The sequence below is a fragment of the Terrapene carolina genome, unplaced genomic scaffold (assembly GCF_002925995.2).
Source record: "Terrapene carolina triunguis isolate 2854851 unplaced genomic scaffold, T_m_triunguis-2.0 Scaffold22, whole genome shotgun sequence".
Lineage (NCBI taxonomy): Eukaryota > Metazoa > Chordata > Testudines > Emydidae > Terrapene > Terrapene triunguis.
In genome coordinates, this window is record NW_020664373.1 from 3,224,256 (window position 1) to 3,249,360 (window position 25,105).

The window sequence follows — 25,105 nt, forward strand, 5'->3', positions numbered from 1 at the left end:
TCACTTCTGACCAGAGAGAGAGAGAAGGACCAGAATAGAAAAATAGCGGTTTTGACACAATTTCGTTTTGCGAAAATGTTCAGAAGGGTTATTGCACCTTGGAAGGAAAACAAATTTCAAAATCACAAAAATTGTCATGAAATGAAATTGCTGTCCTCTGGTCCGGTCTAATATTTAGTGCTGTTGGGAATGGGAAAGACAGGGTGGACATGCACCTGTATCTTAGGCTCATGAATTATCAACATCAGGTACAGTCTTCCTTTGTGCAAATTCAGAAGTTGTGTGATGTGGAAGGAGGACAAAAGTTCCACCTATCTTCTGTTCTCTCATATGTGCTTATATGGAGGAAATGCTGGAATCCTGCTTGGGACAATGATTTGCAACCCACCCTAGATCTTTTCTCAGGCACCTATCATAGCCTGGGACTTTCCCTCCATCAGCCTGCCCCAGCACAGATTGCCCACCTTTTCCCACAAATTGTCATTGGTGGTGAACCCCTGGAAAATGTTGAGCATTTCTCTTACTTTGGTAGTCATCTCTCCCAGACCGCTAATCTTGATGTGGGGATTGAGCATAGGATCCGTTGTGCCAGAGCATTCTTCAGAAAGTTGCTCCATTGTGTCTTTATTGACAGAGATCTGCGAATGGAAACTAAGATCCCAGCCTACAATGCCCCACTCTTTTTTTATGGGTGTGAGACATGGGTGACACACCAAAGCTATCTTAAGTGTCTGGAGTGGTACCAACAGTGCTACCTTAGGTAGATTGTCCGTATCAGATAGGAAGACCATCACACCAATGCCAGCGTTTTCTCTGCGGCTAACATCACCAGTGTTGAGGCAAAGATTATGTATCAACAACTTCGCTGGGCTGGTCATTGTGTACTGATGACTGATGCTCGTCTTCCGAAGCAAGTCCTCTTTTTTCAACATAGTCTTGGTAAGAAGACCCATGGGGAACAGAGGAAATGCTACAATGACTCCCTGAAAGTATATCTTAAGAAGGGAGGCATTGATCCCATGAACTGGGAAGAGCTGTCTGGCAATGGCATCACATCATACATCAAGCCTTAGCCTGTTTTGAAGAGAATCGCCTTGTTCAAGAGGCTGAGAAACAGCAGAGGAGGAAGGAAAGTGTACAGCATCCCGACCAGCAATTGTGCTCTCTCCAAGCAACTACCTGTCACATGTGGAGAAACCTGTAGAGCAGGGATTGGACTCCTCAGCCATCTTAAGTCTCATCAATGACTTTTCCTCCTGGCAGACATCATCCTCGTATCGAGGGACAGCCAACGACACTTGTATGGAGGGAATGCTGGAATCCTGTCTAGAACATTTTTTTTAAAAGATCACAACTTACACTGCTGTGAATTTACAGACCATTTTTAGATATTTGACTACTGCAAAATTGCCATGTACTTGATCACTGGAATACACTACTTAATTTTTTGTTGTTCTTGTTCCTGACAACTATTAGATGCAAATCATTAAAGTTACAAGGAATAAAAATGGATCAAACATACATTAGCCCTGTCTAATGATTGGTTAAGATTCTGTTCAGTTATATCAGTGTAAGTCTGGAGGCGATGTTGTTGTTTATTACCCATTATTGTGTTACAATAACACCTAGTGGCCCCAACCAAGAATGGAGGTAAATTGTACTAGGCACTGTAAAGATACATAGCAAGGAATAGTACTTGTCCTGAAGAGTTATCTGGATAAATAAAGGTTCTCATTTGGCATGAATGGAATTTACACATAATGCAGAGCAGTGTATCTTAGAACAGAACCTGGTCCACTCTCTTCCTATTTTGACCAGTGCTCAGGCTTGTGGGAAAAAAATCATTCTGTATCACTTAAATGCAAAGAAAATGAATTTAAGGGATGTGTATTAAGAATTTTGTTATTTGTTTATTTATTTACTTTTTTAAAAAGATCAGGAGAAGGAATCTTTCATGCAAATATAGCGAGTGACTGGCATTTTAAAGACCCGTGTGAGCCCTTGTATAAATAAATACTTAGTATATTTTAAATACCTACCTGTTTGGAACAGCTCTAGTTACTGTGTTTTAGAAATAAATTCATTGGAAATTATTTACCTGATAGATCACAATGATGAATGGTTGCAACAAATCCACAAAGACACTTTTGGGAAAACTGGTACAGATAATTTCACCGGGAGCTAATATAAATAAGTATTTGTTTAAGGGGCCTTAGCTACACACGAACAGAGGCTACATTTTCAAAGCTAACTAACTGTTAGGGGTCTGTTGCTCTGCAGTAGTCTCTCAAGCCCACCTAATGGTTACCTAAGGAGCTTCAGACATGATGCAAAGTCTTTGAGGATGAAGGTATAAACAAGGGGTGGGAGAGCAATAAGGATCCACATAATAAAGGAGGGAGAAATGCCAGTCCTAAGGTGGCAGTTTCCCTTATTCAGAGGGGCACGTACTACAAATGGGGCTATTTAACTACATAAATGTTGTATGTGCTTGTTTCCTCATAGGAAAGTGGCATCTTGGGCTGAACTGTAACAGCAGGGATGACTTCTGTCATCACCCCCTCAATCATGGATTTGATTACTTCTATGGGCTCACCATGACCACTCTTAGAGACTGCAAACCAGGGGAAGGCAGCGTGTTTGTGGCAGGGGTTCGAGCATACCTTGCCACACCACTTCAGCTCATCGGCATTACCCTAATCTGTTTGGAGGTGCTGCATTGTATTGGCCTCCTCAGAATACCCCATGGAGCACTGCGCTACTTCTTTTTAATATCTACAGTTTTATTTGGACTTTTGCTCATTTTCTTTTATACTTTTCGATATCTAAACTGCTTCTTGATGAGGAACCACCAGATTATCCAGCAGCCACTGTCCTATAAGAACCTTACTCAAAGATTGACAGAAGAAGCTGTACAGTTTATAGGAAGGTAGGTTGGTTTAGTCATGTTATGACTTCATGCCAGCAGTTCACTGTCATAATGCTGCTTTAAAAATATACATATAGACGGGTGGATGAAGGAAACAGTGTCATTATGTAATACTGTCATTTTTCTCTAGATTTAACAAGTCACTAATGAAAGTGAACCATTTAACAATTGGATGCATATGAAAGGCTAAGAAATCTAGGTGCACATCCTCCATAATCTCTTCAGTATATTGTGTTAGAGGCATAATTGTTTTTCCCAGGCAAAATACAAAGACCCAGATTTTTAAAGGTATTTATGTGTTGCTCTTCTCAGCATTGCAATACTTAAACTGATTAAGGAACCTAAGTCTCATTTTCAGACTTGACTGACTTTCAATGAGATTTCAGCTCCAAAGAGCCTAAGGCCCAGATCCTCAAAGGTATTTAGGTGCCTAACTCGCACTAATGTCAGTTATGTTGTTTATATTTTCATCTTTAAAAATAACAAGATACGTTCATAGGTAACATTCCATTAAGCAGTAAATATAAGTTTGGGTCCTACATTCTTCTTTATATGTTCAGTGTGACTTAATAAATATAGGAAATTGTTGCCGGAATTCAGTATCTTTTGAAATGTGATTCAAAGTATTTTCAGTATTCAAAAATGCCATGTTAGATAAGTTATTGCAGTTCTAGATATGTGATCTCTGAGCATGTTGGACTGGAAAAGTGTTGGTGTTCAGTTGTATGTGGTCTTCTGGGTACATCCATTAAATTAGACTTCTGTGGTCTAAATTTTTAAGAGAAAATAGTGATTTTGGGTGCCTTAATTTTTGGGTGACACATTCATAAGTGTAAATGAAGTTGTATTGTATTATATTTCACACTAGTGTTTAGAACTGCCAGAGAAGAGAAATCCAGATCACCAGTTGGTCTAACTTGGCATAGTTTAATTGGAGCTGAACTGATAAATTGAGGATCTGGTCTGCAAGACAAAAAGATGTTAAGGTGGAATTAATAGCACATTATTTTTGGTATTTAGGGTAAATTATGTTCTGGCCTTAAACTCTATGACTATAGGTTCAATTAGATAGTGTCAGAGCCAGTGTATGAAAACAAATACTAATTTTGTTGCTGATTACCTCCATTATATGGAGGCAGGTCAGTTCAGTTTATATTAATTCTAATTATCATTTTTCCCCAAGAGCAGGTTTATATACATATGGTATAAACCTATCAAAATATACATGAGGCATTATGCTATATTTGGAAGTAAATGGATTCTAATTATGTCATGTTAAGTTCAATGCAGTGTTGTAGCCATGTTGATCCCATGATAATAGAGAGACAAGATGGGTGAGGTAATATCTTTTATTGAACCAATTTCTGTTGGTGAGAGAGACAAGCTTTTGAGCCACATAGAGCTCTTCTTCAGGTCTGGGAAATGTACCCACAGTATCACAGCTAAATACAAAGTGGAACAGAAACCCATGCAAGGTACCATTAAACAGTTACAACCCATACTCGATGGGGACCACATCCTGAAAGATATCTTTCATGAACCCCCTCTTCTGGCCTTCATATCACCCCTCAACCTCTCCAAGCTCACCATCAGAAGCAAGCACCCCTCAGACCAGGGCACACCAACTCAAAGTGGCACCAGATCCTGCCAGAATAACATATGCAAAACCTGTAGACATAGCCCCACTGTTTCTATGATCAACACCCCCCTCACCCCCCGCCACAACACACCTTTCAAGATCCAGGGGTCCTACACATGCCTATCACAACATGTGGTGTACCTCATCCAGTGCACTAAATGCCGCAATAGCAACTATGTGGGTGAAACCAGACCATCACTATGCTCTCGAATGAACTCACACAGGACAATGATAAAAGAGAAAAACACCATCTCTCCTGTGGGTGAACACTTTTCACAAAGTGATCACTCTATCTGACCTCTCAGTCCTCATTCTCAATGGAAACCTGCACAACCCTTTCAAAAGACAGGTCTGGGAGCTTAAATTCATAACTTTGCTACATACTAAAAATCATGCACTGACTAGACACTGAATTTATGGCTTATTACAACAATCTGTCACCCATTAACACCTGCTCAGCTTTCCCCCCCTCCTTTCCCCACTATGACTGGAGAGGTGTTAACTGGCCACTTCACCTTGACTGGTTCCTTGAAATATGTATAACTATTTATGCTAAACAATCTGTTCCACCTTTGTATTTAGCTGTGACACTTTGAGTACATTTTCCAGACCTGAAGAACTCTGTGTAAGGTCAAAAGCTTATCTTTCTCACCAACAGAAGTTGATTCAATAAACAATATTACCTCAGCCACCCTGTCTCTGCAATGCTAAGTTCAGTGCAGTTATCACTTATGCCTAAGGATATGATTTTGTCACGGAGGTCACAGATTCTGTGACTTTCCAGGACCCCCAGGACTTCTTCTGGGGCAGGGCTGGAGCAGCAGCCCCAGGGCTGAAGCAGCAGTTGGGGTTGGATCAGTCCACTGGGGCTGGAGCAGCAGCTGTCACTCACTGCTGCAGGAGCAGCAGCAGAGCTGGAGCAGTGGCCAGCACTCACTGCTGGGGCTGCTGGAGCAGAGGTCTCTGGGGCTGCCGGAGCAGCAGCCTGCAGTCGGCCCCTGGGACTGCCAGAGCAGCGGTCCCTGGGGCTGCTGAGCAGCTGGCCGGTGGTCAGGAGCAGCGGTCTCCAGGCCACCGGAACAGTGGCCGGAGTTCAGCCCCGAGGCTGCCGGAGCAGCTGGGCAGTGGACTAACTGCCGGAGAAGCGGTCCCCACAGCCAGCAGCTGTCCATTGGGTTGCCGGAGCAGCAGCCAGAATTCAGTACCGGGACCGCTGGAGCAGCTGGGTGATGGGCTGACCACTGGAGCAGTAGTCCCCGGACCCCTGGAGCAGCAACCCCCCTGGAGCTGGAGTCCCCCTGGAGCTGGAGTTGGGTCAGCACCCCTGGAGCTGGAGCAGCAGCAGGGCTGGAGCAACTGCTGGAGGTCAGCTCCCGGCAGTGCTCTGACCGTTAGTCCCCCCGCCCCCAGGGTATTTTTACTAAAAGCCAGGGACAGGTCATGGGCTTCTATGAATTTTTGTTTATTGCCCCTGACCTGTCCCTGACTTTTAGTAAAAAAGAATCTTAACCTTACTTATGCCTCATCACCACATTGTTTAGTAAATGATCTGGTGCACAGGCAATCCAAAATTTCAAAATGTCAGAAGCATATTTTAAACTTCTTTGGAATTGGCAGGGTAAAAACACCTCCATGTTCTTTCAGCATACCTCTCTCTACTAAACTCAGATGGCTGACCACCATTCATGGGGAAAACCAGTGAAATCAGACTTTTTGAAAAATTATATTTCCATAGTTAAAATAGGCTCATAACTGAGAGTTATGGTGATAATGCTACTTGAGCATTTTTCATGCAGATACAGATGAAGCCTCCTCTCTAACGTCATGGATTGTATAACCATATATCTCTGAAGTCTCTGGTGACAGCTAATAAACATATCATTAAAAGAAATTACCTTTTATCCTATTCTATTCCAGTCACAATTTGGCATAGTCAAAGCCCTGAAACACATTTATCTCTCATCCTCTTTAGCACAGCTGTGAGTTAGAGCTTTTTGATGTATCACCAAGGCTTAAAAGCTGGCACTAGGCATGCTGTACAGGTCTCATTTTGTACCAAAAATTACTGTGTTCATAATTCTAGGATTTTAAAAACTTTGAAATCAGATGCTTTTCATGACTCCTAAAGAAACTGACCAGCTGATTAAGGCAAGACACTCATGTACTTGGATGTAGTTTATTGTATACATATGAATGTATCTATCTGTACAGTTTAAAAAAACCGGATGCATTAGTATCTGATTGATCACCACCTGCGTACTTTACTTGTATGTTTTCCCCTTACCTCTGCCCTCTTTCTGTTTTGTTGCTTCAGAGTGTAAGTTATTTAAGGAAGCAATCATGCCCTCTTGTGTTTGTACAGCTTCTTACACTCTGTGGGTGCTACTGGAAATAAATAATTAAATAAATAATTTAGGAGTCATTTTGTCAGCAAGCTAGTGACACAGTTTGCTAGTGAGCAGTTGTAACAAGCATTGGAGCTGTATTTCTGTATTGGGTTCCATGCATGTTTGGTTTTTCAGTTACAAAAAACTGTGGGTGGATAAGGAATCTTAAATGTTCTTTTTGCCAGAAAGAATCATTCAAACATTTTCTTTTGCGGGGGAAAAGTCTGCATATATGCCCATAAACTACAAGGAAAGGAAACTATGTGTATGAATACAGTATATCTTAAGCATTTAAAACTGACATGGGTATTAAATTGCAGATGTCAAAAACATGCTGGCAATGTGACTGCTTGGAAAAATCATTTAACATAGGCAGAGATAACAAAGACACATCCCAGTTTAAAATATCTTCCTAGTCACAGCCAAGTTTCCCATTTTCTCATACACACCAGTTTTTTTTTAAAGCCACCCCAAAATGCTCCACAATTCCTTTTTCTTGTCAAAATATTACAAGTGTGAGATGTTTAGCTTATTTTAGATCATATCTTTAAAAAATCAGAAAGATTTTTTTATTTTTATTTTTCAGAAAACAACCAGGTTTTTAAGCACAATGAAAGTGTACAAGAAAAATGAATTTCTGACACAAGGACCCAATCTAAGGAGCTGATCCTGCTTCCATGAAGTCAATGCAAGTTTTGTCATTTACTTCTAAAGGAGCACACATCCTCAAAGATATTTAGGTGCCTAACACCTACTGAAATAATGTGAGTGAGGCACCTAAATACCTTTGAGTATCTGTGCCTAATTAGAGCTGAACAGATAAAAATCTAATATAAAATAAATCATCTGCCTGGTAGAAGTATTTAACTAAAGGACAAACCATATTTTATTAGAAATGTTGCGGAAACTTTTAAAACATCACTTAAGATTGGGTCTTGCCTACTATAGGTAGCCCTTAATGATTTGCCCATACAGAGCATAGATGAGACAATATCATAAACCTAAACAACAAATAATTGACCTTGAAATGCAAGTTGAAATAAGTTTGTTTTCTCTTGAACCTTAAATGCTGACATGCTCTAAAAATTTTTAATTTGACTTGAAAGAGTCTCCTAAATAATTTGTAGTTACATTAATTAAAGATTCTATTAACATGAGACTTCGTTTATATTCTAGCAAATTCCAACAAATCATAAGGATAAGAGTGACATTCTATACCTTGCAATACATTGATCTCTTATAAAAAACATTTTTCTTTAGGGATTTTTTTGCTCACAAAGTTTATCCATCATTTTACAAAATTAGTAAAAAAAATACAAGCCAATATAAACATAGGCAGACAGAGAGAGAAAATGAGAACCAAAGACCCAGATTGTCCCCTCCCACAAAACCTATAAGACAATTGGGAAGTGTAGTCCAGTGTAGTCCATCTAGGGAACCTGGCCTATAGAGTAGAATCTGAATTACATGACGCATTTGAGTTATCACTCCCAAGGCATCATGGCATATTTCCAAATCATTGATATTTAATTTTTTTCAGATGAAAGGTGTTCAGCTTTTCAACAAAACATCAACATTTTCTTCAGAAAGCAGACATTTTTATGAGGAAAAATTCATCTAGTCCATAAATCAAATTTCCATCAAAAACAGTTTTGATGGAAAACTTTTGATGAGCTCTGGCCAATATGTGCTCATAGAATTAAGACTGGATGTTTCTTCTAAAAGATATACTCTGGGAGTTATTTTGGGCAAGTTCTATTGCCTGTGATATACAGGAGGTCAGACCAAATGATCACAGTGGTCCATTCTGGCCTTGGAATCTATGAATTCTTGGCCTGCAGAAGGGAGAATTTTTACCACAGATCTCTCATGGAAACAGCCACAGCCAACGGGAAGGGAGTGAAGTGGACAGATAAATAAATACACCAGAATAGTTTATTTGTTTTTCTTTAGAATGATTTATGGATATTATAGCAATTCTTTTCATCAGTGGGCTTTTCACAGGTTTTACAGGCCCTTTAGGGCTGAAAAAAAGAACCTTCCTAGTTCAAAAGTTAAAAGTTTATTGCATTGTTTTCCTTACCTCATGTCCAAGTTTGGCTTTCTGGCTCAGCACATTAATATTGTATTTTGTTGTTGGGTTTTATTTGTTTGTTTGTTTGTTTGTTTTGGGGAAGTGTTGTTTTTAACCACCAGAAGTTCAATAAGTACAAACAGTATGGGATAGGGAAATGTACAACAGAAAAAAACTGCTCTGACCTGTGTGTTGCAAGGTGCCAGTCTAGAAACACTGTATCCTAGCTGCTCTTACGGTTCAGCTGAAATTTACAGTGTGCGGAATATCATAACAATAAGCTCAACTAGTAATTGTTAATACTCTGAGTAATGTCCCCCACACTAGAATTGTAATGCAAAAATCCATACTTATCTAAGCTTTCCCTTCACAGCCTTCTGGATTAAGCCATATATATTGTCAGATCCCATAAGGAGCAAAATTGAAGCTCTGTTGTTGTTGTTGTTGTGGGGGTTTATTTTTTCCTTTTTTTATTAGAGAATAATCCATTGAGGAAATGGCTTGAAATGAATGGAGAGTGGATATTGTTACAAGAGAAAAAATATTTTTTCTACCTCTCTATATATTAGGCATAACGTTTGTAATGCTATTGTGTTTGGTTCCGGGTGATAGCTATATATTTTTGGTCCCTATTGCTCATGCTAACCCTGTTAGTTGTTAAATGTCCATATGTTGAGATTGCCAAGAAGAAAGCTGGCTAAGCATCTTGTTTGGTTTGGGGATTGTATATCTTTTAAACTATGCATTGTTCTAGTGCTTCCTGGTGAGGTCAGAGAGAGCCTGAATTGGTAATAACGTGCAGAAAGAAAGGCAAGTGGCTAGGCACTTTTAGTGCCTGACTCTGTACAGTGGTTGTGCCAGTGCTTTTTAAACAGGTATAACAACTAAAAATCCAACAGAAGGGTTAACTTGTCTGTATTTCTTATCTTCAGTACAGTATGTATGAAGAGTGGCATTTCTAACACGAGATTCAGGATTGCTCTATAAATGATTTTGTTAGTCCTTCCCCTATATAATATTTCTTCTGTTCTATAGAGCATGCATGTAGAAAAACTTCATTGTTAGAAATGTTGCTAAAATTTTATTGCTGTCCAAGTGACTTACTTCGGGGGGGGGGTTATTTTATTTTATTTTTTTAATTTATTTTTATTTATTCCAGGAACGCTGATGCACCATTTCTTCTTTTCCTGTCCTACCTTCAAGTCCACACTGCTCTATATGCATCAAAGGATTTCAAAGGAAAGAGCAAACATGGCTTATATGGGGATGCTGTAGAGGAAATGGACTGGAGTGTAGGTATGTTGCACATTTATCTTAAACGAGTTTAAAAATTTTCACAGATGTTTCTTTAATCTTCATTAGAAATTTGTGACAATTCCACTGCATGCAAAATCTGCTCTGGTAAGGGGAAGACTAAACAATTACTATGTATTAATACTGATTCCTTAGATGCTGTGTCATGCTCAGATGCTACCGGTATTGATACTGTGTCCCCCTTGGTATCATATGAAGTCAGTATAAATTCTGCATGCTGCAAGTCATCAGAGGGAAAGCTGAGTTAAGGAGACTTCATAGGGCTGTCATCAAAAGAACTAACGATAAAATAACTGCAAAGTCTTAATATGTACTGTTATTGTTAATTCTTAGTAAGCACAATATATAATGAGTAATTCTTCCGTATTGGTGAAATCAGTCAAGTAGGGTCCACTTCTCTGGGCACAATACAGCTAAAAGGCAAATAAGTCACCTCTCAAGGCACAGACCCTCTGATGTTGCAGAGAGCAGTAAGTTATCAAATTGTTCAACGGGCCTGCTTTATTTCTGGGCATTTTGGAATGACTCTCCATTTCTAGAGGTAATCACCTGTGAAAACAACTCACAGTTCATACTTGAAACAATCAGGCGAAAGTAGAACAGTACTAAAAGATAATGAACATCTTGCATTCCTCCTCCCTACCTGACCCAAGCCAATTCTGGTTTTAGTAAAGCCAAGTAAAAAATTACTTTCTTCAAATAAGCAATATTTACTAAATTACTATAAACAGACTTTCATCTCAATATTAGATGCATGCTTAATAATACGCTTTCAAACAATGTATTTTGATTGCAAGCATGTAGAGTTCAACTCCATACACATTTCTATTCATCTTATCAAGAAATTCTGACTACAAATGGCAAGGGATGAATGGGCTGCAGTGATTGTTGAGCAAAGTACATAAAGGGATTTGTAATATAAATAGGGCAATATTTGAATAGATAGGTAAAAAACATGGAAGTTGTGAAGCATTTTAAATGGGACGAGTATCCTTCTTGTATGCAACTGGACCTCAAAAACTGTTCTATATATGAAGTTTATTCAAGTGAGGGAGACTTGCACTGAATCTTACTTACGCCCTCAACTTTCACCACTCCTCCTGGTGCTATGGTAATCACTATGACTAAGTTGGTTGTTTACTACAATCTTAGCATTAGACTGCCATATGTTTGGTGAACATTCATGTTGTCATGCCCTCCAAACCATTAGCATGTCTGGGACATCATGTCTTTTCCTCTACCTCTGCTTCCAGTTTGGGGTCTTCATACACAGTGGTAAGGATTAGGCAAATCTAATTCACTACTTGTTACTGCCAATCGTTAGCTCAGCTTAACTTTGTTCACCTGTTGAGATAGTTTACAGTTGTGGCCACTGAATACAAGCAACTAGTTGGAGACAAAAGCAACAGACTAGCTGTTCCTGAAGCACTAGTATTGTAGAGTTGTTTGTAGATTGAGTGTCTCACTTACCTCCGGGTCCGGCGGCAGGCAATCGATCTTCTGGGATCGATCCCGGAAGTGCTCACCGTCAACGCCGGTACTCCAGCTCGGCGAGAGGAGTATGCGGCATCGACGGGGGAGCCTGCCTGCCGCGTCTGGACCCACGGTAAGTTCGGACTAAGGTACTTCGAATTCAGCTACATTATTAACGTAGCTGAATTTGCGTACCTTAGTCCGAAGTGGGGGGTTAGTGTGGACCAGGCCTTATATTCAAAGGTACCACTGGACTTTCAGAAAATACTTTAAACATACCAAGCAGCAAGTTGCAACATCAAAAAGATATAGTTAAAACAATTTAGGATATACCAGGTAGCCAGGATCTGGCTTTATTCTCCTAGATGTTTTGAACCATATGTACTCCATATTAAACAGAGATAGTTCCAGTCATGAGATAGTAAGCAACCTCTGTTCTTCCTCAGACTCTATTTCACTTTTCTTTTCTTTACAATATGTCATAAAAGGATGAGTAGCAGCAGAGCTACACACCCAGGGCCAGATCCTCAATTAGTGGAGCTCTGCCAGTTTATCCCAGCTGAGGATCTGGTCCCACAGTCTGGCTGTTTGGTGAGAGTGATTTGTTCTCAGGTTGCATATTTGCTCCAAATGAAAAAGGGAAATTTTAAGTTCTTATGGATACATTCTCTTCCATACTTACAACTATAAAGAAAAGAACTGGTGCTGGGATTTTCAAAGGAGCCTGAGGTAGTTAGGTACCCAACTCCCATGGAAATAGGCACCTAACTCCCTTAGGCTCCTTTAAAAATCAAAGCTTAAATGCCTGAGAGTAAGAGTATGTCTGACAAACTAGACATTTAATGTATTGCTCACATCAGTGGCCAGCACACCAACTTTGATTTCTACTCTGGTACCTCTTCAGCATCTGTGCTAGGAAATACAAAGAATATTAGCTGGAACAGCTGGCCTGAAAAAGTGCAAAGCTGCAAATTTCCCTTAAAGGGAAGTTTGATCCTCTGTCGACCAAACATAAGTAACTAGCTACACAAGAAAAATACAAATTGGGCAGGGGGGACCACAGAAATGTCAACTTGACATGAAGGGTTGATTCACAAAAGGACTTAGGCACCTAACTGCCACTTTAAGTACCTACATCGCAGAATCAAGCCCCACTAGGATTCACAAAGCCCCCGCTTAGGTGCCACCAAACACTGTAGACTTCTAAACTCAGTCGACGCCCAATTTTTTGCTGTAAAATTTCCCTAAGTGCCTATGTTTCTTCTGTTCATGCACACTGCAATCCCATGCCAGTTATCTGGATGCCTAAATCCCAGTGTGATGCATGAATTGGGGAAAGATAGGTGTTCCTCCACTTAACTTGCCAGCAAGGCCCCATCTGGTAAGCATGCTCCGAGCTCATCTACTCGATCAGGCCCCTGTAAATTACATGCTTACACAAAACAGCCAGGGCGGAGGTGGATCTCCCTCATAACTTTTAATCCAGTGGTTAGAGTACTAATGTGGGATGTGAAAGACTCATGGTTCAAGTCTCCACTTTGCTGGAGGGGAGAAGGAATCTGAACTGGGGTGTACGAACTCTCCGGTGAGGGCCTGAACTGTAGGGCTATGAGATATTCCTAAGTGGGACTTTCTCAGTCTCTTCTGTTGAAGCTGTTCCACTGTGGATAAATCATTTAAGAAAAACTGAAGCAGGGGAATTGGATCCTGGGTTTCCTTTCTCCCAGGTGAGTTCTCTATCTACCATGCTACAGAGTCATTCTCTTGCTTGCTGCTCTCTCTCTGGTCCAATGACTACTTCATTATTTGTCTACAGTGGAACAGCTTCAACTGGAAAAATGGAGGGAGCAACCCTTCTTCCCCCATCAGAATATCTTATAGCCCAATGGCTAGGGTATTCATCTGAGAGGTGGTATGTTCCAGTTCATATCCCTCTCTCTCCTCAGGGCTTGAGTATCCTAGCCACTGGCCTAAAAGTTGTCTCCCTCACCATCATGTGCCTAACTTTCTTTGCGAATATAGCCCAAAATCTTTAAATTAAAAAGTAACCTAATTATAGCCGGGCAAATAGAAAGTATAGAAAACCACATTAGAGCACTTAACTTGAAACTGGACACACCACCCTCAGTTGAGTACTTGAGAAACATTTTGCTATTAGTCTTAAACACGATCATCCATGAGCTGCTCAATGTGGGGAAATGTCACAGAAAATCTTTGTTGGTGGGTAATGAGAAAGTGCGAACAGCTGTACTGCAGTTGTGACTGTCAGATTCCAGAGATTAAGAACTTGTGTCAAAAGCAGAAGCATGAAGGTGAATGAAAATTGTTCCCTGATTTTTTTGAGACCAGTAACTCAGGTCAAAAAGAAGGATTTCGCTTTCATAAAGTACTTAAAGTAAGGAGAAGGCTTCTTAGTTGTGTCTATCCAGAGTGAGAATCTTCAATTAAGGAAAACTCTACATTTTTTGAGACTTAATCACGTAACCAACTCTTAAAATAAATAGAGAGTTTTCCTTCTTAATTTTAGCAGGGAAGTTGACACAAAAGTAGGTGGATGAAATATTTTAAAAAAAAATTATGTTTGAGGCATGTTAAATTGATACTTGATGATTATGATTACAATCCATGTCCCAAATACTAAGTACAAGCTCACAGGATAAGCTTTAGGATCCTGTATTTCTACTGCTCATGCATGTTTCATGTGTATATAACAGCATTCAGTGCTTAAAGAGTTCACAGTTTTAATGCTGCTTCATATGACATGCCTTGCAGGGTTATTTTCTAACTAGTTAACATTTTTAAATTTGTTTCAGTGTAAGATAAGTACCTTATTATTTATATTAATGATAGTTAATAGTTGTAGCAGGTGAAATAACCTCCCACTGTAAAAATGAAGGGGGTTGAAGAGACTATAATCCCTTTTTCTTGCTGTTATTTTTTTTAAATAACATAGTAGTGGATTTAATGTGGAAGTCTGAATGGATATGTGCTGAAATTATTTATGATAAAAATTAAACCACACAAATATAATCACTACAAAGAGTTCTGGAGCCCCCTATAGCCTTATGTTACAGCTGTGTGAAGACATACCTCTTCAGAGCTCTCTCTTCTGTTCTCTTTATGGGTGGGGGGGGGGAGAGGGTTCTAACAGAGATCCTTTTATTCACCTGTAGAACAATCAGTGCTACATAGTTCACACATGCGGAAGAGCTAGAAAATGCTATCTATACTCTGTCACAAGCCAAACACCAGTAAGGTGTGGCCATTACATCGGGTGTCTTTATTATTATAAAGAGAATTCCATGAACTTTCCAATAACATGAAAAACAGACTCTCCCCTCCCTCACCATATTCCTAAACAGATGTTGTCAACAAGGTGTACTTATGATGCTCATTATGAAAGGGGGGAGGAAACAAACCATTTTAGACATGAAGTTTCTGTTTGGGAATCTCCTTAATAGTGTGGATAGTTAGTGTAAAAGAGAAAATAGGTGGGTCCCACCTACAGTCAGTTCACATTTAGAAATGAAGATTTCTGGATGTGATAGGATTCAAATTTGGAAAAGCCCTTGGCTGACTACAGGTAGATATAAGCAAGATACTTATATTACCCTATGATGGTGACAAGCTGTGGACATGATTTGCTGTCTTGGACAGTACTGCCCTATTGAGCGATGTTGGTATTTTCTTGTTGTATGCTAAGTAAATGGTGGTATGTCAGAAGTATGGGCAAAATTTGATAAAGGGGCATGTAGGAGAATCAAGGAACAAGATTTTCAAAAGTGTTTAATTATTTTGGGTGCCCAGCTTGAGACATCTGAAAATGAGTCTGAAAGTGCTGAGCTTCTACCCAAGCACCTTTAAGATGTACCTAGCTGAACAACCAAAACTTAAGGCACTCAGAATGACTGGGGTGAAATCCTGGCCCCATTCATACCCATTTGAAAATCATAGCAAATACTTTATGGTCTGACTACCCAATATCACCAGGCGTATTACCAAAATTCAGAGCTCAAATGCCATGAACGTAATATGGGGAAACTTTGGACTTCAGAATCATACTTACTATATAGGCTTTATAGAGAATGAGTCCTAACACTGACCTTTCCTGCTGTATAAAGTCCAGAAAAGGAGTTTAAATGAAGCAGTTAAAAAGCATGCTGCAAATGTTACTCCTGTCCTTGGAAAAAGTAGTTTAAAAAAGTATGATTCCATTTTGTTTATTTTTACTAAGAAAGTGAGGCATTGGAGACTGAAGAATAGTCTGACATTATTATTATTATCCTGTAAGTTTGACTCATAGCTGAGCAAATAGTAAAGTGAACAATAGCATCTTTTGGCTAATAAACCCAAGACAATGATTTCATAAATAAGCCCTTTGACCGGTTTGAGCATTGGCCTGCTAAACCCAGGGGTGTGAGTTCAGTCCTTGAGGGGGCCATTTAGAGAACTGGGGTAAAAAAAAAAACGGTCCGGGGATTTGTCCTGCTTTGAGCAGGGGGTTGGACTAGATAGGGGTCGGCAACGTTTGGCATGCGGCTCGCCAGTGTAAGCACCCTAGTGGGCCGGGCCAGTTTATTTACCTGCTGACGCGGCAGGTTCAGCCGATCGCGGCCCCCACTGGCCGTGGTTCGCCGTCCCGGGCCAATGGGGGCAGTGGGAAGCCGCGGCCAGCACATCCCTCGCCCGCGCTGCTTCCCGCCGCCCCCATTGGCCCGGGACGGCCAACCGCGGTGAGTGGGGGCCGCGATCGGCCGAACCTGCTGCGTCAGCAGGTAAATAAACTGGCTCGGCCCGCTAGGGTGCTTACCCTGGTGAGCCGCGTGCCAAATGTTGCTGACCCCTGGACTAGATGATCTCCTGAGGTCCCTTCCAACCCTGTTATTCTATTATTCTATTTAGATATGTGACTTGTTAGGGCAAAATAGAGATGAAGTGATATAAAAATATGGGTGTTATTTTCATGAATAAGGGTGCATTTTACTTTTTTAAAGCTTCACAACATTCAAGAATATAGTCTCTTTTCTCATATATTTATAGGGGACAATTCACTTTGACCCCTGCATAACACAGGCCATAGAATTTGTTTCACTAAAACTTGCCTTCTCAAAAGATATCCACTCTTGATTTGCAAACCTCAAGAGACGGATAATCCACCACTTCCCTTGTTGGTTTGTTCCAATGGTTAATAATCCTCCCTGTTTAAAAAATTGTGGTACAAAGTCTTGTGGCCTGTTGGAGTTACCATTTAGCCTAGATGACCATCAGTGTCTAGAAATACTTTCTTCCACTTCCAGCTTGTTAGGAAACTTCTCCCCTTCTTTGCTGGTGAGGATCTGATCACAGTGGTTCATATACTTATCACTTCCAGACTGGATTACACACTGGGTCTGATCCTCAGCATAGCACCATTAACTTCAGTTGTCTTCAGACCAGCTGAGGATCTACTCCAAAGTGTATGGGTCTGAAAGTGGAAGCAATGCGCAATGCAAAATTTGTCAGGTTACCTCCTTAACAGGATGGGCTGCTGTGAGCATGTCACTCCAATGCCTGTATCTCTCCACTGGCTTACAGTCTGGTTTTATTGCCTGTTTGAAGCCTGATCTTTCAAAATATCTGTGGCTCAAGACACAGTTCCATCAGTGGCCTCATCCTCAGCCAAAGGAATCATCATGACCTGCCAAAGTAGTTGTGCTCCTCTGCAACAATGGAGATTATGGAGTCCAGGAAGAAGCACAGAAGGGGAGAGCAGCTGAAGGTCTATGCAATAAACTGTCGACCTCATTACCAGATTTATCTGTTATATACTTATATACTATACTGCTTAAATAAAAAATGTTAAAATAGGCATGTGATCCTCCCAAGGGCTTTCAGTTACTGCAGCCACAAAGAGTGAGATGATAACTGCATATTTAAATAATGCTTTTCATCTGAAAGTGCTTGACAAACTTAAAAACAAATATACAAAAGTGTGTATCCAGCTATAGAATGAAATGCAACAGTTTGTAAGCACCGAGAGAATAATAGGTTTATAAGTAATAGCCAACATGGATTTGTCAAAAATAAATCATGCCAAACCAACCTATTTTTCTTCTTTGACAGGGTTACTGGCCTAGTGGATAGGGAGAAAACAGTAGATGTGATATAATATGATTTTAATAAGGCTTTTGACACAGTCCCACTTGAAACACTCATACGCAAATTAGGAAAATGTGGTGTAGATGAAGTTACTACTAGGTGGGTGAAAAACTGATTGAGAGACCATAATCAAAGAGTAATTATCAATGGTTTTCTGTCAAACTGGGAGCACATAGCTAGGGGGGTCATGCAAGAGTTTGTTCTGGGGATGGTATTAATCAATATTTTCATTCATGACTTGGAATGGGGAGTATGCTTATATAATCTGTGGATGACACCAAGGTGGGAGGAATTGCTAACTCTTTGGATGCCAGCATTAACATTCAAAACGGCCTTAACAAATTAGAAAATTAGTCTGAAATCAACAAGATGAAATTCAGTAAAGAAAAGTGCTTCACATAGGAAGGACAAATCAAATGTACAACTACAAGATGGGGAATAACTGGCTAGCTTGTAGTGCTGCTGAAAATGATATGGGGGTTATAGCGGATCATAGATTGAATATGGAGTCAGTAATGTGATGCAGTTGTGAAAAAGACCAATATCATTCTGGGATGTATTAACAAGAGTGTCATGTAAGACATGGGAGGTAATTGTTCTGCTCTACTAGGCATTGGTGAGGCCTCAGCTGGACTATTGTGTCCAGTTCTGGGCACCCCACTTTAGGAAAGATGTGGACTGTAGTGAGGCACAGTGGCCTCCCTTTGAGCCTGAGAGCGAGGGACCACTACACTCGCGTTGGTAGGCAGAGTCAAACCAGCCCTGCACCCTGCACAGGAAGCAGAGAGGCATGGCAGGAAGTCTCAGTGTTGGGCCCTGCAGCTCAGTTGGGCAGGAGCCAGATGCCCCTAGCAGAACTCTGTACCCGAAACTGCACTGTGTAGCACCCTGCTCCCCAGCCGTGGAGAGGAGTTACCAGGACTGCCATCAGCCACGTACCCTGAAGAGAATCATAGACTGTCAGGGTTGGAAGGGACCTCAAGAGGTCATCTAGTCCAACCTCCTACTCAGAGCAGGACCAATCCCCAGACAGATTTTTGCCCCAGATCTCTAAATGGCCCCCTCAAGGATTGAACTCACAGCAGAACCATTCACCATTGTTAGTACCCTGGGCAGGGACCCAGTGGAGTAGGATGGGCCTGGGTCCTCCTACCCGCCTGCCATCAACCCCACCCCTGATTTGGCGGCCTGCTTCCCCTTGGCTGGATGGCCTGGTCCGTGTTTTTGACTTGCCCCAGCCAGAAGGCTGTGAGGCCCCCAACTGTGTTTGCTGGCTGCCTTATTCAGGAGGCCTAGGCTAAAGCCTGCTCCTTGCTGGGCCCCACCCAGAGGGCCAGAGCCCCAGACTGTTTGCTGGCTGCCAAGAGGCTCAGCCTAAAGACTGCTCATTGCTCTGCCTCTTCCAGAGGGTCCGAATCTCAGACTGTGATCACCATCTGCCCTAGCCAGGAGGCTTGGTCTAGAGACTGCTTACTGCTCTGCCCCACCCAGAAGCCAGAGCTATAGACTGCTAATTGTTGTTTGTTGCCTGACGCAGAGAGACAGATTGGCCTCCCTCCGAGCCTGAGACTGAGGGACCACTACATGGACAAATTGGAGAGAGTGCAGAGGAGAGCAACAAAAATGGCAATAGGTTTAGAAATCCTGACCTACAAGGAAAGGTTAAACAAACTAGGCATGTTTAGTCTTGAGAAAAGAAGACTGGGGGGGGACCGACCTGATAAGTCTTCAAATATGCTAAGGTGTGTTATAAAAAAGACCATGATCAATTGCTCTCTCTGGGTATGTCTACACTACAATTAGAAACCCATGGCTGTTCCATGCCAGCTGACTCGGACTTGGGCTGTGCGGCTGTTTCATTGCAGTATAGACTTCTGGGCTCAGGCTGCAACCTGAGCTCTGGGATTTCCTCACATCGCAGGGTCCTAGAGCCCGGTCCCCAGCCTGACCCCAGAACTCTACACTGCAATTAAATAGCACTGCAGTCTGAGCCCAAATCACCGGGCACAGGCCAGCCACAGGTGTCTAATTGCAGTGTAGACATACCCTAACTCTCCTGAAGGATTGGGCTTAATCTTTAGCAAGGGAGATTTAGATTAGATAGTAGAAAGTTTTCCCCTAACTATAAGGCTATTTAAGCACTGCAATAGCATTCCAAGGGAGGTGTGGAATCCCTGCCATTGGAGGTTTATAAGAACAGGTTCAACAAACCTGTCAGGGATGGTCTAGGTATACTTGGTTCTGCCTCAGTGCAGGAAGCATGACTGGATGATCTGTTGAAGTCCCTTCTACATTTCTATGATCCTAAGGCCCTGATCCAAAACCCATTAAAGTTAATAGGAATCATATCCATTGACCCCAGTGGCTTTGGATCAGACCCAACTGTTTTATACTGCACAGCAAAGAATTACATCTTTGGAGAAGAAGAGAAAACTTTTGAAATTAGGATTGTATGAGAAATTTGGATAGGCAGAATACAATTAATGAAACTGGAATTTGTCCATGACACCAATACTAGGACAATCAGCAACACTCCTACTCTTATGAAAACTATCATGGAGTCTAAATGATCACAAATATTCAGGAGGGCAGAAGAGAGGCGCTTCTTGAGATGCTGAAATATGTACTACACTCTCTCTAATTCATCTGTTAGTGTCTTCCATATGTAGAGCAGCATATATGGTGCATCTGTCTTTTATTAATAGAAACTCTTTTTGCATTCTAGAAATCTTGTGCCGAAGTTATAAATGCTCAGATTTTTAAACTTGAGAAACTATTTCTAATGAGAAAGTCGTCAAAGGAAAGCATCATTTTTTATTTTTAAATTACTCAGCACTGAAACTGCATTCCTAGGAAATATATATATATATTTTAAATTTGCTATCCTATTTCTAGTATTAACTTTTTTTTATTCTTCTGGGAAATGGTATAACATTCAGCTAAACCTATTAAAACTGGCCCTTCAGTTAATCATAATATGTGAGCTGCTATTAGTGTGGCTCTCACAGCCATATTTTACTATGCAGGATTTGTATGCAATCAGCATTTATTTAGAATTCCACTCTATTAATTCCAATACGTGAAGGAATCATAAATCAGCAGTAAACTAGTGAACTCTGGATTATATTAAAAAGAAATAAAGATAGAGAATAATAATATGAGAAGCAAAAACAACACTCACTTATGCCCTAGAAAAAATGAATGAGGCACTCTTAATTTGTTGCTCTCAATTGTTTCCCTGTACAAGACTTCAGCATAGGGCTGTACGATAGGGGGCTAATTTTTCATTGTTTTGCATCTTCCGCAGTCATTTACACCTCTGCAAAGTGGATGTAAAGTGCTATTGAATCAGAATGGTAGCACAGAGTGAAAGGCAGCACACAGTCAGGGCCTGGATTATTAAATTCAGGCAGCTAATCAAGACTGAAGCACAAACAAAGCAGATTCAGGAAACTTAAAAGTGAGCCTGCCAAACTTTAAGAGGATGACATATGTGATATAAGATACAGTTAACTTTGCATTTCTTGACTTTCTGTTGAGGTGTGTCACAATCCTAACATTTTAGAACAGAGATGGGCAACACGAGGGCCACAGAAACCACTAAAATTCTTTGGTGGGCCAGGCGGTATGACATAAGGCAGTATGACATTGGGTCCTGTCCCCAGAGGATGTGATGCAGGGTGGGTCACTCCTGCCTCGGGTGGAGGGGGGTTGAACAGTGAGTCTGCCATGCACTCACTCAGCAGTGATGGCTTCTGTCCCATGGGGCTGAGCCCAGCTTCTTGCTTTGGCCCGTTGGCTAGCACCACAGCATTACATGATGCACACATCAGCATGCAGGGGGGCCTCTCCCCCTGCAACACCTTGTCCCTTCCTGGCCCTGGTGCCACTGGATTGCCTGCCCTGAGCTGGGCTGTGATGGGCCGAATGAACTGATCTGGTGGGCCAGATATGCCCCCCAGGCCACAGTTGGTCATCCCTGTTTTAGAAAATTAATTCAATTGTCATGAAAGGTGGTTGATTAGCATCTATAGGAAATGGAATTTTTTATCAGTCCACAAGAACGGATATGTTTTCGATAGTAAAGCACTTCCCCACACTATTCTGTCAGTCTGCTTTTAACTTTAACATTGGAGGACTATTTCTAGGGCTGAGAAGGTAGTTAAGACTCCAGGCCTATTTAGTCTTTGGCATTGCTGGTGAAATTGTCAACAAGGATACGGCACAGACATTTAGCTTGGTGTCTTTTGAAGGGTGGATACCTTCCAAACAGATCTGGGCTAAGACCCAAAGTCATTTCATATGTCATCAAACAGTAATGACTTTTAGTCACTACTGACTGGGGCTGGATTTAAGAGGTGACTTTGTAATGAAAGACTCCACATCCCATTTCCAGTGTGATAAACCTCCTGAGTCATCTAATTCCCGCTTACATGCAGGTTTTTATAAGTAACATCTTTGTACAAAATAAAACTCTGCTGAAAACATTATTTAGAAGATTATAAAGCACATAGGTAGCCACTTCTATAGTATTTTTTTTAATCAGTCAAGTTTAATGATGTTGATTAACATTCAAGTAGAGTACTATATAATGTAAATCTCCTTTATAATGCACCAGATGCTTGCATTTGAAATTACACCATGGAAGAAATTTGCTGTCAGATGCTGTAGAGGCTTCATCAGCAACCAGTAGGGAAGTGGTTAATCTATGCCAGCACAAAAAGTTTTTGTGACTAGTGCATTTTATTTTGCAAACATAATTTGTATCACTTCCAAAATTATATTTCACCCAAAGTTATGAAGCCCTGAAAATTGGGCCTCATAAAAGAAACACCGAGAGAATGTATTTTGTAGACTTGTGAACGGAAATGCTGTAATCAGCTAGAAAATTAACATTACTCTTGAGAAGAGCTGAAGTTTCCGTAACAAGAAAAAAAAGCAAATGCTTGTATTAGGCCACCTAGGGATAAAAGAAACCCAACAACTCCACAAATTCCTTTCCATACAATAAGGATGCAAAATTTTGCAATCAACAACTTTCTACCACCCACACACCTTCACAGAGAAGTAAGTTTTCCTCCTTACTTTTAATCAATCATTGAGTTGAAATAGTAGGATATTGATGCTTGCTTAAAGTGAACGGGAAAACTAATTACGAATGGCAATCAAGATAACAAAGACAATCTTGGCCTAAATTTACCACAGGATCTTTGCTGGCTTCTGCATATACCTTGACGGAGGCTGCTAGTGGTGCGAGTTCTATTTGGGGGAAGGTTGTAAACAGAGAGTTTGGAGGGGGATAGTACTACCCAAAGAGTGTGAAGAATATATAACCGGAGCAGCTGGGCATGTGACGATCCAGTGCCCCACCTTAACAGACTCTTTAGCAGGGATTGTTTGAAACTGTCATTAAATCTGTTCTGTCTCAGCAGAAACCTTGCAGGAAAGCATTAAGGATGAGTCCCCTATCCGGTGCAAGGAGCCAGGCTGGCACAGAGAGATGTGATTTATATCTCACTATGCCAGCTTTGGTGAATGTGCCTCTTGTGAAGATGAAACCCCTCAGCATTGACTATGAACATGATTTTATGATCCTTTTTCAACACCTGGACATAAAGCAATATCTGTTTAGATATTTATAGCTCACATAATCATTACATAAAGAATGTAGTTGAATAGTGAGGGATATTGATGATATAACTTACATTACTTTGTATGAGAAAGAAGCCCAAATTTGAAACAAAGAATCACAGAAACTAGAGATGGACAGACTTATTAAGGCATTTCATCCATATTCCTTATAGTGCAAGATACTGCCTGTAATGGCTTGTCCAGGACTCCTGGAGATCTAGTACAACCTATAAATAATTAAACACAAAAAGCACATTAAAAGAACATTAAGTCAAGCACTCAAAAGTTAGGAAATGCCAAAATTGAGGTTGCCTGTGCAACCTTATTTCAGCTATCTTGTGTGTATACATTATGACACAGTGTTTACTTATGTTATCAAATATATTTTGTCCACAGGACCCACCTAATCCAGTACTCAGGATGGACTATGCTCACTGAATGAGCAGCTATTCAATATTTTGTTTTCTCCTCATTGTTGAGCATGTGGTCTTATTTACTGCACAATAGTCACAACCTCTTCTGAATACAGAATTGTTAATTTCTTCATGGACTTTTCTGTGGCTCACATCATTATAATGTCTGAGTGCTTCACAAACAAATTAATTAATTTTCCCAACACTCCTGTGGAATCAGGGGATATTACTACTCCCATTCTACTGATGGGGAGCTCAGGCACATTAAGGTAACAAGCATCCATTAATTTTATGTGTCTAGTTTGAGACACCTAAAACCTGATATGCACAGTGGATCCTATCTCTCCAGTGAGGATGAACCAGAGAATGCATATCATGCATTACTCTGTACTAGCTTCTGATCCGGTTCAAAGTCCTGATCTTCAGAGCCCTTAATGGGGAGGGAACAATCTGTCTTAATAGACATCTTTTTTTTTTCTGTGCCCTGCTACGGTAATTGCAATACATTAGAATATTGTAGCAGACAGGCCCCAGAGTGATACATGCAATGAGTGGGTAGATTCAGAGCCTTCTGAGGCTATGTCTATACTACATATCACTGGCAGTGGTATGAGTTGTAAGTGTAACTATATTATGCAGTGAGAAGCACTGCGGTGTGTAGCTACGTGTGTCAATGAAAGGCTGTGCGGGGGAAGGCACCAAGGAAAAGTTTTGTAGCTCCCAGCTGACAGAGCCTTTCACTATGGCAAGGAAAGGCTCAATCTTTCCCTGCTGCCTCCCACCTGTCAGAACCTTTTCCTGCTGCCAGAGTCTTTCCCGGTGATGGGGAAGGGCTCCAGCAGTGGGGAGCTACCAGAGCTTTTCCCCACTGCCTCCCTTGTGCCAGAGACTTTCCCCACTGGGGGATTCTTTTCCTGTGGAGAGGAAAGGCTCCAGCAGTGGGGAAGTGGTGGGACACTACACTGCTAAAAATATCAGTATAGTCAGGAAGGCACAGCTTGGGCGAGTGAAGAACATGTATGCTATGTTCTGGCATACATACCCACACCCTTCAGGTGTGTCTTTCTTTATTCTACTTGCCTAAGCCATGCCTCACCGGCTACACTG

General features: G+C 41.0%; 1 protein-coding gene across 1 annotated transcript in view; it reads left to right on the forward strand.

Moving 5' to 3' along the window:
* The first annotated feature begins 2,456 nt into the window (after positions 1-2,456).
* The window catches only part of LOC113406050 (steryl-sulfatase-like), a 99,548-nt gene continuing 76,899 nt past the window's right edge, over positions 2,457-25,105 (forward strand). The window contains exons 1-2 of the mRNA XM_026648245.1: positions 2,457-2,929; positions 10,189-10,325. Of these exons, the coding sequence (XP_026504030.1) occupies positions 2,457-2,929; positions 10,189-10,325 (610 nt within the window). The remainder of the gene's footprint in view (positions 2,930-10,188; positions 10,326-25,105) is intronic.